At 38.8% G+C, this 15,562-nt stretch overlaps 1 protein-coding gene across 1 annotated transcript in view; it reads right to left on the minus strand.

Moving 5' to 3' along the window:
* LOC126336664 (tubulin glycylase 3A-like) overlaps positions 1-15,562 on the minus strand; it is a 153,262-nt gene that overhangs the window by 35,759 nt on the left and 101,941 nt on the right. The window contains exons 7-8 of the mRNA XM_050000611.1: positions 7,311-7,401; positions 7,047-7,214 (exon numbers count right to left, since the gene is read on the minus strand). Coding sequence (XP_049856568.1) covers positions 7,047-7,214; positions 7,311-7,401 — 259 coding nt within the window. The remainder of the gene's footprint in view (positions 1-7,046; positions 7,215-7,310; positions 7,402-15,562) is intronic.

The following is a 15,562-nucleotide window of genomic DNA, read 5'->3' on the forward strand; positions in this document are numbered from 1 at the left end:
AGGATTGGTGGTTGTGTTGACTGGGAAGATGGTGGCAGTCCCAGTGGTGGTTGTGTGGTTGTGGTGGTGGTGAGGCCATTTGAGTGAAGTTTGTAAAGTTGAAGTGTGTAAAGTTGGGCTCAGACAGAAAGATGTAGGCCAACTTTATACAGTAAAGTGACACCATCTGGGTGTTGATATTGATGGCAAACTCCAGGATATGGTGACCTCATCTAACAATCATATGAAGACCAAAGTATGGAGGCTGGAGACCAGGCCTGATCCAATTAATCTGGACCATCATGTGCATGGAAGTGGTCATATCTTTATGAATATAGGAAGATAGGGTACCATGTTGAGAGCTGGGTTGAGGACACATGTTTGCAACATGGGAGCACAGCCCATCCAAGAAGGTCAGTAGGTGAGGGGCAGAAGTGGTGGCGGAGGGCTCAACAAATTCTGCAGGTGTCCAAAACGCTCACCAATAGAACAGCTCAGCCATTGGGGCACTGATGTACATATATCTTGAAACTCCTGTGGAGCTTGAGAAGGATGATGAGGAGTACAGCTGTCCATGCTGTGCTGTGGCAAAGGATAGCAGTCTTCAAAGTGTGATGCCGTCACTTGCCCATAGCATTACTGGTTGAGTGGTATGCAGTGGTGTAGTGACAGAGAGTGCCACAGAGTTGGGCAAACTCAATGAACAGCTGGAATTCAAACGATTTTCTGCAATCCGTGGTGATGTGGAGTGGGGAAGCAAAATGAGCAATCCATGTACTCACAAATGCTCACGCCACAGTTTCAGGTGAGATGTAAGGAATTTTTGTCACCTCTGGCCAGCATGTGAAACGATCAATGATAGTTAAAAGATACCACTGGCTGCCAGATATGGGGAGAGGGCTGACAATGTCAATATAGACATGGCTCTCTGCAACCTCTGGGAAATCACCAATGTGAGTATGGACATGCTGGACAACTGACAAGCAACACTGCAGAGAGCTCAGGTGTAACTGTCTGAGCTGATGCCAGGGCACACATAGCGGCTTGTAACAAGCCTGGTGTGGCATTAACACCAGGTTGCATGGATTGTGGATGCTGCCGAAAGGCCTGCCAGCGGACGGTGGTGGTAGGAAAGGTCATGGCTTACCGGTGGAGGAGTCACACAACAGTTTTATGCCCGTGCCAAGGGTAGAGACACGCTCCAGTCTAAAGTCAATGTTTAGATCCTGGCAATAAGACTTCAGCTTTGTACTGACCTCTTGTGCTTCACTGAGTGCAGAAACTGATGCAACCAGTGAACAGACAATGGGAACCAATATTATCCATTCTAGGGATGTGCTGAATTTTGTACATTGAACTGAGAGATATATTCCAATTGGCAGAATTGAGATGGTGAGTAGTGATTGTTGGTCTGAATGAAAGGCATAGTGATGAGTCTGTGGTCCAGTAGTATGACAACGTTCCTGAGATCCAGTGGTCGGTGAAAGTAGTGGATTGCCTCGTAGGTGGAAAGCAGGTCCCTGTCACAGATACTTCACTGGCATTGTGTACACATGAGCTTCTTTGAAAAGAAAGCCAACAGTTGTCAGGTACCACCGCTGTGTTGCCGGAATACTGCACCTAAGGCTTGCTGGCTGGCATTGATCACCAGTGCCAATTGGGTGTCACGTTCTGGGCAAGCTAGAAGTACAGCATGACTAATGCTGTTCTTAGCAGTAGTGAAGACAGTGTCCAATTTAAAGAATGGGAATATTGCTCTTAGGACCAGCAAGAGCATCTGCCAGCATCTCTTGAATAGAGGCTGTGCTGGGGAGAAGAGGCTGTGCTGAGGAGAGCACAAGTTCAGCATTCCAAGGAACCAGCAGAGTTCACGAAAAGTTTGTGGTCATTGAATTTCCTGAATAGCCTGAACTTTTGGAATGTCACCGGGGAGACCCCAAAGATGCATTTGGATGGATTAATAATAACCCAAAATTGTTTAGCCATTGAAATGCTGCTGTCAGCTGTTCACAGTGCTGCTGCACTATGTCATAGAAAAAGGTGAAGCAAAAGGGCAGGTAATGTAGCATGCCATGGATGAATTGCTGCCATATCTGTGCAGCATTTCAGAGATCAAATGCCATGTAAACTGATTTGAAGAGGCTAAAGGATGTGGTGATGTATATCATTTGGATATCTACTGTGGCAACTGGTATAGACACTGATCACTGAAATGCCACTGAAGTCATGTGTGAAGGCTTGGAACCAGATATCTGTCCAGGATGGAGCATGCATCATGAGCACAATAGTCACTGCCAGCTTGTCAGGATGCATCTTCCTTCAGTACGAGGTGGAGAGGAGAGAATCAGGGGCTGCCCAAATGGTGAATGACATCATGATATTATTCTTAAAGAAACCTCAAATTTAGCTTTAGCAGCAGCAAGTCACTCCAATGTGAGGTACTGCGACCTCCTGAAAAGTGGAGGGGCAGGCACAGTATTGATGTGATGGATTACACTGTGCCATATGTCTTGTGGTGCTACAAGTGGGTGTGCAATTGGTGGGAAATTGTTGAGATGGTCCTGGTACTGTCCAGATGGTCCTGGTACTGTCCAGTGACAACAGCATGGGTGAGCTTCAATACAAAGTTTGGCTCAACATGGTGGAAGCCAACTGTTGAGTGATCAGAGTCCTTGTTCATGAGACAAGAACTGGCAATACCAGGGAAGAACTGAAAATGTAAAAAGTCAGCACCAATAGTTGGATTTCTGATGTCTGTGATGGTGAATTTTCAGATGAAGGTGCAGTGCAGTCCTAGGCCCAATAACATCAGGTAGGCTCCATGGGTGGTGATGGATGAAATGTTGGCAGCTACCTGCTGAAATGGTGTTGTTGGTTGACACCCAGGGAGCAGTGTGCATGGATGAACATACAGGTCAGACCCAGTTTCAAAGAGGAAGAGCTGGTCAGACATTCTCTACAAGAATTCTGAAGCAGCAAGCCATCCATATGCACTTACCCATGGATACCACTGGCATTTGCATGGGTTGCACAGAGGGGGGTACTGGGAAGCTTGCTTGCCAAACGTGCGCTGATACAAACACATAGTGGGTGGGTCTTCAGCATGATGATGTACATGAATGTGCTGACAAGGATATGGCAGTGAGGAAGCAGCAGCTAGCTGAGCACGAAGTGCAGGCACTTGAGCTGTGATGGTTTTTGATCCGGCTGAAAGCACCTGAAATCCTGGCTGGCCAAGGAGGAAAACAACGTATCTTTTTTGTTGTGACATCACATGCTTTCATCCACTACTTTGATTGCTGTTTTTTTCCAGATATGAACTAGTAGTTCTGTGTCTTATCCACAGTAACAAACTGATTCAGAAATTCAATTGAATTCTTTCTAAAGATTGATGTGTGATTTGTTTTGCATTTGGACCAGCATTTAACAAATACAGCACCTACCTTGATAAAGGCTTCTCATAGATAATTCACTGAGTAACATTCACCTCATTCTTTTGCAGAATGTGCCTAAAGTCTTAGTTATTATATATCCTAAATCCAGTATCACACTGTGCACATTCATCTGTGGTTAGTCTTGTAACATTCTTTACATTGACTATTTTCAAGAGAACTGGAGCCATTTTTTGAAACTGAAGGAGTAATACTTTTGGTTTCCCTTTGACAATAGAGTTAGGCACTTCTGCTTTTGCTTTGCTACATTCAGTTTCACTTCCTGTGTCATTTGTGAGTGACTTGACACTAATTTTGGTGCAGCTAACAGCCTTTGCATATGACTAGAATTTCTTAGGGTTTTGAGAAAGATCTTTCAAAAATACAGTAGGCTTCATGGATTACTCTCTTGAGAGGCCAAAGTATTTCATTCTCATGTCTATACCTATAGTTCTCTGCTTTGTTTTACAGCTATCATTTGTAGTCCTGTTTTTTACGGAGTTTCTTTACAGTGACTGTAAATCTTTGAGGGTCTCCCTCATCACAAACTATTCTCCTGAGTACATATGTATAAAGTGCATGGTCAATTATTCTTTTAAACTTTATCCATAGTTTTCTACCTGCTGCAGTATTGAGCTATAAGTTTCAAGTTCCTCATTTAGATATGACACTATGACTCCTTTTCATAATTTACTGAACATATAAATCTTTCAGCTTGTTTTAGTTGCACTTTGTCTGTGGTAATCATTGTAGCTACAGCTGTCTCATGATAATTGATATCAGTTTTGATGTGGCCATCATCGAATAGGTCAGGTCTGTTTGTTGCCATTAGATCTATTATATTTACATCATGAATGGGTGTTAGGAAACACCTATTCTAAGTAGTTTTAGGAGAAGGCATTTTGCAATGTTTCACGGAATTTCATGTCCACCACTAACAAAGCTGTAAATATCCCAACTGATCGTTGGATGATGAAAGTCTCCTCTGATAATTACAGTACTAGTGAACTGAAGTTTTCTCTACAGTTTTTGGTAACATTAGTGGTGGCTGACAGAATGATCTAGTTATAATTTTATGCCCACATCTGATACCTTCAGTTTTTACTGTGGTGTATTTGAGCTTCTTGTATACATTACTTCCATTTCCCATTAATCTGTCTTTTCAATATATGCTTAAATTTTCCCCAAAAACATCACTGCTGTCAATTTCAGGTTTTAACCAGCTTTCTGTACGTAGTATTATTTGAGCTTCACACCTTTTTAGGAGCACATCAGACTGGCACTTTGTGGTGAATGCTTTGGCAGTTAATTACTAGACTGTAATATTCTTGTGCACATGTGTGGTGGTTGTGGTGGTGGTTTTGGAGGAATTGTGGGAGGGAGGGGAGAGGTGGGGAGGTCAGTCATTACTTTGGATCTTCTACTAATACCTCCATGTCTCCCACAGCTATCATAATCTGGACTGAATGGAGAGTCACCTAACTAAAAGCCTTGTGTGCACCCCACTTACAGTCAGCTACTTGGGTAGCAGTCTCTGATGTGTAGTGTACACATCAACCCATGTTGCAAGTCCAGGAATTCAGTCTAGCTTGTCACAGAAAAATTGCAGTCTCAGGTTCAAACGTTCCACTCAACTTACAACCAGGAGGTCATCATCTATTCTGGGGATAATGCTGTAGACTGTGAGCTTTATTGAAACTCTGTAACTAGGGTGGTTTTCTCACCCTTCTCTGCTAGTCACTGGGATGATTCAAGTATGATCTTTGACCCCAGACGACAGGCATTGTTTGTCCCAATGTCCACCACAATTTTCAGCTAAACACATCCTGTTCCCTCAGTAGTTGCGAAACTGCCTCTTCACCATATTGAATAAGGCTCCCAGATATACACGTTGAGGGCATATGACATTTATTCCCATTCCTTGCTGCCATTTTGCTAAGGGTGCCATTAATTGCTGTACACTTTAACTGCTAACAATTAATAGACCCCTTACCCTTTTCTATTTGCCTTCCCTTTACATGTGGCTCAGCATGTGTCCCAATGGGTGAAGTGACACTCACTGGCTCAGTTTCATTTTCGGTGGAAGACAGCACCTTAAATCTGTTGGTCGAGGGAAATGAGTTCTCGGTTGTCCCTGTCTCCCAGGTATAGGATGCCTGGACCTACCATAAACAAGCCACTTGCAGTCAAGTGGATGTGTATTGATAGATACTATATTTCATGAAGAAGAGACAGTATCCACAGGAGAGGATAGTACTTGAGGTACTTTTCGTACCTCTGTTACAGAACTCTTGGTAGCCTTCCCAACACATCAATTTACAGCATCTTCCAGTCACTTGATAGCATATAGGGTGATTTTCAGGTGTTTATCTACATCAACAAATTCTTCCTGTGCCTGAGAACAGCATGCACAGTGGAACTGCATTATGCCTGGTGCAATATTTTACAGAACACTAAACAAATAATTGTAAACTAAGTCTGCTGTTTTTTTTTTTTTTTTTTTTTTTTTTTTTTTTTTTTTTTTGTATTATCAGTAGCCCTCTAGAACTGCAACAGTTAACAGCCAAAATGTGATATCTATTACGACAGCTGGATAGCTTGGCACAAAAAACAGTGCTTCTGTGAAATGTTTTTCAGGTTATGGATGCTAACAAATTCAATAATAGCATTAATTTATGACAATTTCAGATGATATGCACTCCTGTTGACAGAGAGAACTAGTACGAATTGATATTTTGGTTATTTACAGTAACTATAAGTCACAAATGCTGATTTATACTAAATAGGTTGTGCACAACACTCATCACTACCAAAAATTCTCAAAAATATACAACTGGAAGTGTCCAAAAGTCTTAAAAGTATACCTTTTTCACATTAATATATAATTAAATTAGGGAATGATTGTTTTGAATCAAGATATTGTGGCCAAAAGCTTCTAAAAAGTACAAATTAAGTGTAAGATTTTCATAGCTCTCACAAATACAAAAGATTATGTGAAATAGAATGTTAAGAGTCTCAAATTTCATCTCAAAATTATCTGACACACACAGTCTCTCACAAAGAAGAATTTGGAAGTCAATGTATATATATGTAAATAAACATGCAAACTGCAAGAATTTTTACTTAGCTGAATTTATGACACCTTCACTGGAATGCGAAAGAAGAACACTGCAGTGTCAGTTTATTACAATCAAAATTTCAAAAACTGTGGAGCACTAAAAAAACACAACCTATGCTAGTGCCAGCTAATAGTGAACTACTTTGATTTTATTTACATTGGAATAAGTATCCCAAACAAAGGATGTTATCCTAGTACAATTAAGTACGCTATTTACTTGACCAAAACACAAACCATTTGGCTATTATGAAAAGCTGTGTAACAATATATTACACAGATAAAATTAACCTCTATGTGTCAGTTGTGCAGTTATGAAACTTCAACTGGAGGCCTCTCTTGTTAAATCTCACTAACTTGCTTTGAACAATGAAGATCCCTTTGTGGTTTGTAGTTACACCAACAGTCAACTATGATTTTAATAATCACACTAGTTTACATTTGTTACATTGTTAAAATTTCTGGTGCCATATTTTTACTGGAGACTTTGAAAATAAATTTCATAAATTTACTGACTATACCTTAGATATGCTTGAAATGTGTAACAGTCCCACATATTTTCATCAGGTAATGCAGGATCTCTTTTTCCATTTTTGTATCTAGCTTGTACTGCATTGTTACATAAGTGAACAGACTCATGGAAGTTCTTGAGGCTAAATGGCTGGGAACAAAATCGAAGATAGCTTTCTCTAAAAACAGAAAATAAAATAAATAAATAACAAACATTTCAGTGTCACCATGAAGAATTTATCAATCAGTGAAACATTTCTGTGTAACATACTTACTTATACATCCATACCACAAGTGGGTGAGTTGATGTTACTAAAAACCACTGTCGTATGTCAAATTTTGTTTTATATATCAATAAAGGACGTTCTGTGAGAAATGTAAACATATACATTATTAATTTTAAAAACCATGGTTAGTAATAGCATTCAAACTTTGCAAGATACCAGTTAAAGAAATGATTACATCTCTTTTAATTACTAAACAAGGACTAATTACTAGCAATGAACTACAGACACAATCTGAAAGAGCATAAACAAAGTTGTTTTGTGTGCTTTTACCACCTTGCTTGATGTTTGCTTAAACAAATGATCTGTATAAAGTTTATTATCTGATGGTTTAATGAAACAATATTAAGATTTTGTTTCTCATCTCTGTGAATACCTTGTAGTTATTGGTAGGAAACTTTATTGCTGTTATATCAAAACAAAATTAGCTACATTCCAGTGGTACTGAAACAACTTCCCAATGAAAGCTCACTGCAAACAACAGCAATGACAAAACATTTTGTGAGTTTTATGCATTAATACTCACATTGCCTGGAAGCTGCTATTTATATTTGCTGTGGATTTGCTTCTGTGCCATGAGATGTATATTTTCTGTCTTTTTAAATAACTTTCCCATTCAAGACATCATATTTATTGGCACTTCTCAATAAATTGAATATTCATCTGAAAACCTCATATACAGCCATTTCAGATTCCAGCCATTTGTAATTGCTCATAATAAAGGGTTTTTGGAAGTGCTTACTTTTTAAACATTTAAAATATTTAATGCATAAAAGTGCAACAAATATTTCACATACGAAACATTGTTATAAATTTGCTAATTTTATGATGTGATTCTTATTTTGGAAAAATCCACTGTATTTGTGAGTCTAATATGTTTAAGAATATTAAAACTGTTCCAGAAAACTGCAATTTTATGTGTTGATATCCTTACCATGGATAGAAACTGATAAAAATTTCTTCATTATATTTGTTTTGTAAATAAATCCGCCTTTTCCTGCTGCCACTTATTTTATTTATCACAGATGTGTTTCACCTTTTACTGGTTCTAAGCCATCATCAGTGGGATCTATAATGATACAGGTTTGTTAGTTTTAGATTATTAAACAGTTCGCATTGTGATTTTTTATGTAAAAAAGTAATTACTTACAATTTCCTGATCTATGTTTTCTCTCATCTGGTCTGGAGGTAACACTACCATTTTATTACTGCCATATAACCACAGCTTTGCATTTTGACTTTCTTCACACTGTTCATCATGTTTCTCCTCCTTTTTGTGGTGAGCTATTGTTCTTTTGCCCCTTGATATAACCATTTCATTGGACACTGTTTTTACCCTGTCAATGTTGCAACTCAATTACATGTTTCCTCCTCTTTGGCACGCCTACCTACTTGTTGCCAACCTCATGAAGTTTATGTTCAAGACTAACTTCTGTTCGTGATGTTTATACCTTGTGTGTGTATGAGAGAGAAGAGAGCTGAAGAGGTTTTTTTTTCCTTTGGGTGGGGGTGTGGGTGAGGTGGGGGGTGGGGGGGGGTGGGGGAGGTTGGTGGTTTGAATTGTATGGTGTTGTACTAGCTATTAGCGACTGGTTGAAAGCTTAGGTGACAGCTTATTTGACTTTTTGTTTCACTATTCTGTGGAGGGGTTTATGGATAAGTGATTGTAAAGATGTTTGATGGTATTATTATTTTACTGGATAGTATTATTAATCTTCTTTGGGAGCATTATTATATTATTTTATCTATTAGTGTAAATAATGAATTGCTTGGCATGTGACCTTGATCATACAGTAGGGTTTTCCTTTCTGCATAGCATATACAACAGACTATTCTATACAAAAATAAGCCCCAACACTGACAAAAAATGGGGGTGTATACCAGAAAGCAGGTATGTATCAACTACAGTGTAACACTTGTGAAGGCAAGATACATAGGACAAACAGGTACAAGATTTGATGTCAGGTACAAAGAACACATGAGTGCCTGCAAATATGGGACAAGCCACTCCACATTTGCAGAACACCTAAGAGAACATGACCACAAACCAACCACTAGAGAACATGACATGAAAATAATTAGGGTCAACAGTAAAAAACACCTCCTAACCCTGCAAGAAAATTACCACATACAGAAAACCAAAGCAGAAAGGAAAACCCTGTTGAATGATCAAGTACACATCGCAAGCAATTCATTATTTACACTAACAGATAAAATAATAGAATAACACTCCCAAAGAGGATTAATATAATAATACTATCCAATATAATAATAATACCACCAAATCTCTTTACACTCACTTATCCATGAACCTCTCCACAGAATAGTGAAACGAAAAGTCAAATCTAAGCTAACAGCTGGTACAACACCATACAATCCAAACAAACAACCCCCCCCCCCCCCCAAGAAAAAAAAACCAATTGCTCTTCAGCTCTCTCTCTCTGTCATACACACACAAGGTATAAACATCATGAAGTTAGTTTTGAACATATACTTCGTGATATTGAAACACTTTAGAGGAAACATTTATTGGAGTTGCAATATTTATGGTGTGAGAAGCAGTGTCCAATGAAATAGTTATATCAAGGGTCAAAAGAACAATAGTTCACCACAAAAAGGAGGAGAAACATAGTGAACAGTATGAAGAAGGTCAGAACGCAAAGTTGTGCTTATATTGCAGTAATAAAGTGGTAGTGCGACTTCCAGACCAGATGAGAGAAAACGCAGATCAGCAAATCATAAGTAACTACTTTTTTTACATAAAAAATCATGACGTGAGCTGTTTAATCATCTAAAACTAACAAAACTGTATTGTTATAGATCCCACTGATGATGCCTTAGAACAAGAAAAAGGCGAAACACGTCTGGGACAAATAAAATAAGTGGCAGCACAAAAAGGCAGTTTTATTTACAAAACAAATATTTCTATGCTTGCTGCAGAGGATGGCCATGCAAACAGACTTGACTTTCTTGATTGATTTCACATTATTCTGCATAATAGTGATTTCTTATAAAATGCATGGCGCTTCCAACTGAAGATGCATTACGTATACAAGTGTAATTTATTTAATCATGAAGCACTCATTTCTAAATTAATGAACTATTAAAAATTAATGTTTGTCACAAGAGGGGCCACTATTTATAAGCTGGTGAAACACAACTAACTGGAATAGGACTAACACTTTTACAAATTCAAGAATCCAATTTTATGTACATTTTGAGAATTATATTAACAAAAAAAAACATGGTTGAACCCCTGACTTTAATAAATTTGGAAGAAAACCCTCCTCTACTGAGAGAAGAAAACAAAGAGCAATCAGAAAGGATGCAATGTATGAAGGCTCAAGAATGATAAGAGTCATTCCATCCCTGACTAAGGTACATACAACACAACTATTACTATTACTATTATTTTCATTTTCCACTCTTATTTTAATAATATTTCTTATTATTTTATTTCCCTGCCACTTTTCCTCTTTTTTCATAATTGGTAACTGCATTATTGTTTCCAATTTTCTCTTTCCTTCCTATTTAATAATGGGACTTTATGGTCTGGCCCCATGATGAAAATCCAAAAGCTTGAGTCTACATTGTGTTAACTTTTAGTTGGCAGACCTCTCCCTAGTCCTGAATCGGTAGAAGTTGGTAGATGTTGGGATGCTCCAGCCAGCAGTCATTTGTTTTCTGGCTACAGCCAACATTAGGTAGCTGACCATATTGTGTGACGTAGCTACTGTTGTCAGCTTTGTTATTGTTTTGCACTTCTCTGTTCTGAGTCATTTTTTATTGTGCAATACATTATCAAAATGAGAGATGAGGTGGTTCCTAGCACTAATCAATAGTTACCTACAATGCCTACTGAAGCACATATCATTAGAAGGAAATCAGTGAAACGTAGCGATGCTTGCAAAATTGTATTGTGTGTAGCTGAATGCTGCGAAATGGAAAGGGAGTGGAAAGAATTACTCCATGCCATTTACAAATCTTCCATGAGGGCTGCCACATACACACAACAAAGGATACACAGCACTGTGAGGTTCAAACAGTTTCCAAGAACAATACACGTGACTCACTGAAAAAACCTTGGAGGAAAAGATGAGGTCAGATTTCAGATATTTTGTTTGAGATCACTTTCACGAAGTGCTCCATTTCTTCCAAATTACTTTATATTGTACATTTCATTACTGCTGTATTGCTTTGTACCAAAACACTGCTTCTTACTGTATTATTTCAAAACACACTCACATTACAGTACTGTCCCACTGTTGATGAAATTATCATTAATACATCCACAAGGACTTGGAAGAGCAGTTGAATGAAATGGACAGTGTCTTGAAAGGAGGATATAAGATGAACATCAACAAAAGCAAAACAAGGATAATGGAATGTAGTCGAATTAAGTCTGGTGATGCTGAGGGAATTAGATTAGGAAATGAGACACTTAAAGTAGTAAAGGAGTTTTGCTATTTGGGGAGCAAAATAACTGTTGATGGTCGAAGTAGAGAGGATATAAAATGTAGACTGGCAATGGCAAGGAAAGCGTTTCTGAAGAAGAGAAATTTGGTAACATTGAATATTGATTTAAGTGTCAGGAAGTCGTTTCTGAAAGTATTTGTATGGAGTGTAGCCATGTATGGAATTGAAACATGGACAATAAATAGTTTGGACAAGAAGAGAAGAGAAGCTTTCGAAATGTGGTGCTACAGAAGAATGCTGAAGATCAGGTGGGTCGATCACGTAACTAATGAGGAGGTATTGAATAGGATTGGGAAGAGGAGAAGTTTGTGGCACAACTTGACTAGAGGAAGGGATCGGCTGGTAGGGCATGAAGGGATCACAAATTTAGCATTGGAGGGCAGCATGGAGGGTAAAAATCGTAGAGGGAGATCAAGAGATGAATACACTAAGCAGATTCAAAAGGATGTATGTTGCAGTAGGTACTGGGAGATGAAGGAGCTTGCACAGGATAGATTAGCATGGAGAGCTGCATTAAACCAGTCTCAGGACTGAAGACCACAACAACAACAACAACACATACACATAAGATGTAAGTGAAGAAGAATTAGACATGTAAACAGAATACCATGGCAGTGAAAGCAAATGACCACATTGTTGGTGTTTTCACAAAAGTATTTACAAAAACAATCTGCCATTCATTGTGTCACACATTATATTTCTATTTAATTCTGTTTTATTTCTTTGTGATACATGTACTTAACTGCTGCAGTTAGGATCTTTATTGACCATGGTGATGCATAAGGCAACTTCAGTTTCATTTACAAACAAAGTTTAAAGCAATTTTTACTTCTGTGCATGACTTCTCCTTTTGCAGAAGTATCATACACAGTTTTTGGTGCCAGCCCCACAAGAGGTAGTAGTGCTTTGTCCCTCCTCAGGGCTCCCGATCCTGTGTTGATTGGTGCGGTGGCTGAGCTTCCTTTCTCCGCTCCCTGCTCCCCACTGTCAACTCTGTCGCACTGTACTATGAGCCTTCTGTGTAATGCTATGAAAAGTGGTTGTCACATACCCCTCAGCTCCCTGATTCCCACTCTCAACTCTGCCACACTGTACTATGAGCCTTCTGTGTAATGCTATGAAAAGTGTTTGTCACATGTAGTACAAACAGCAGCAAGTCTGTGAAGGAAACAAAATATCTGCTGCAGAGACTGTCTGATGGGGGTCCATTCTGAAGGACAAACTGGGTGAAAATGAAATATTATGTGAACAAAAATGGCAAAAGAGGCTTCAATAAGATGAAGCTGTAAAGACAGGCTACATAGCTAAAGAAGTTGAGAATGAAGAAATAGTTCTTGTTAGCTCAGTTTAAAAGATCTGAAGGAATGGTTACAATAGGAACTATCTGTATGTAATCTCATTGCTGGTGGGTAGGTGACACTAATTTTCTTCCTTTTAGGAACAATGATGTTGAAGAATGGATTTCTTTATAATAAATTGTAGGTACCTAGGGAAAAGGATGAATGATGCAGAAATAGGGAATCCTCAAATAATAGAATATTTAGTATGATATTGCAGTACCTGTGTTCCTTAGAGACAGACACTGCAGCGACTACGGTCATTTTGGAATACATGAATGTATTTGCAGTTGTGAATATGGACAACTATCAACTCTATAATAGAATGGCAACAATGAAAATTTATGCTGGACTGGGACTCAAACCCAGATTTCTTGTTTATCGCGAGCCGTTGCCTTACCATAGCGCTATCTGAGCATGACTCACAGCCAGACCCAAACTTCCATGTTGTCAATCATGTGTCTACATCGTGCACTCATACATTCATTGTGTGTGTTCCTGTACAGGGAAGACATTTTAATTGAAAGTTACTTGCCCAGTGTCAGGGATTGCAATGCCTGTATTCCTCAGTGATGACTACAGTTATTGCAATTGCAAATATGGACAACCACCAGCTGTATAATGGACTGAGTACAGGATGTAGACACATGATTGGTGCCATATGGCTGTGAGTCATATGTGGATAGCTTAATGGCAAGGCAACCACTTGTGGTAAGTGGGAAATTCATCTTAGAAACCTGGTTCGGTACAAATATTCATTGACATCATTCCATTATTTGGCTGATGGTTGTTCATATTCGGAACTGTGAATACATTTCATGTATTTCATAATGGCTGTGGTTGCCATGGTGTCTGTCCTTCAGACATGCACACATCTCTGAAGGAACATTGCGTCATACCTCTGAACAACACAGGTACTGCAATATCACATTTATCGACCAACACCAGGTAAGTGCAAGCACCTTTTGATTAAAATGCCTCAGCTGTACATGAGTCACGATGGCTACTCAAACACTGAAAAAAAAAAAATTCCTTGAGAATTTCAGGTGTGAAGAGGAAGACAGTTTCAAGAAGCTCCTGATAAATGAATGGTTAATGGGGAGGGGCAGCATATCTCAATAATGAGTTTTCTTTCCTCTTAACTGAGTTGTTGTTGTTGTTCTGGTCTTCAGTCCTGAGACTGGTTTGATGCAGCTCTCCATGCTACTCTATCCTGTGCAAGCTTCTTCATCTCCCAGTACCCACTGCAACCCACATCCTTCTGAATCTGTGTAGTGTAGTCATCTCTTGGTCTCCGTCTACGATTTTTACCCTCTACGCTGCCCTCCAATACGAAATTGGTGATCCCTTGATGCCTCAGAACATGTCCTAGCAACCGATCCCTTCTTCTGGTCAAGTTGTGCCACAAACTTCTCTTCTCCCAATCCTATTCAATACCTCCTCATTAGTTATGTGATCTACCCATCTAATCTTCAGCATTCTTCTGTAGCACCACATTTCGAAAGCTTCTATTCTCTTCTTATCCAAACTATTTATCGTCCATGTTTCACTTCCATACATGGCTACACTCCATACAAATACTTTTAGAAATGACTTCCTGACACTTATATCTATACTCGATGTTAACAGATTTATCTTCTTCCGAAACACTTTCCTTGCCGTTGCCAGTCTACATTTTATATCCTCTCTACTTCGACCATCATCAGTTATTTTGCTCCCCAAATAGCAAAACTCCTTTACTACTTTAAGTGTCTCATTTCCTAATCTAATTCCTTCAGCATCAGTTATATACCACCATTTTTAAACATAAATAATTCATACAGAATTATATTTATATAACTGACACCTTGTGATATATAAAAATCAATTTGAGCCCTAAGGAAGATTGTAGGCTACTTAGAAAGTGTGTAGTGCAAGATATTTTTTGATTTGAAGGATATTAAGCAAATTAGGGAAAAATATTTACTTTTTGATAAAGCTGTTTACTCTTTCTGAAAGTAACTCTGTTGTGCTTTCATGACTAAACCACTCAACCAGTTTTGATGAAATTTGGCATAAAGATAGGCTGAATCTTAAGGGAGGAAATAGGCCACTTAGAGAGGGGTAGGAAAGGAGTGGGTGGGGGAGAGAGGGAGGGAGGGAGAGAAGAGAGAGAGAGAGAGAGAGAGAGAGAGAGAGAGAGAGAGAGAGAGAGAGAGATATCCCAGGGGGGGGGGGGGGGGTGAACGTAACCCATGTTAAAAAAAATAATAAATTTGTTGCATACTGTCCACATTGCACAATTTATGGCTACATCAACAGCACAGTGCTAAAAGGGGTAGGCAAAAATGTTGAGACAGCAAAAACACAATACAGTATCATCCCTAACACAGTACAGAAAACACAGTGGCATTCAAAGCAGCTTTCATTCGTCTTGGAATAGATAAATAC

This window comes from Schistocerca gregaria, chromosome 2 (assembly GCF_023897955.1).
Source record: "Schistocerca gregaria isolate iqSchGreg1 chromosome 2, iqSchGreg1.2, whole genome shotgun sequence".
NCBI lineage: Eukaryota > Metazoa > Arthropoda > Insecta > Orthoptera > Acrididae > Schistocerca > Schistocerca gregaria.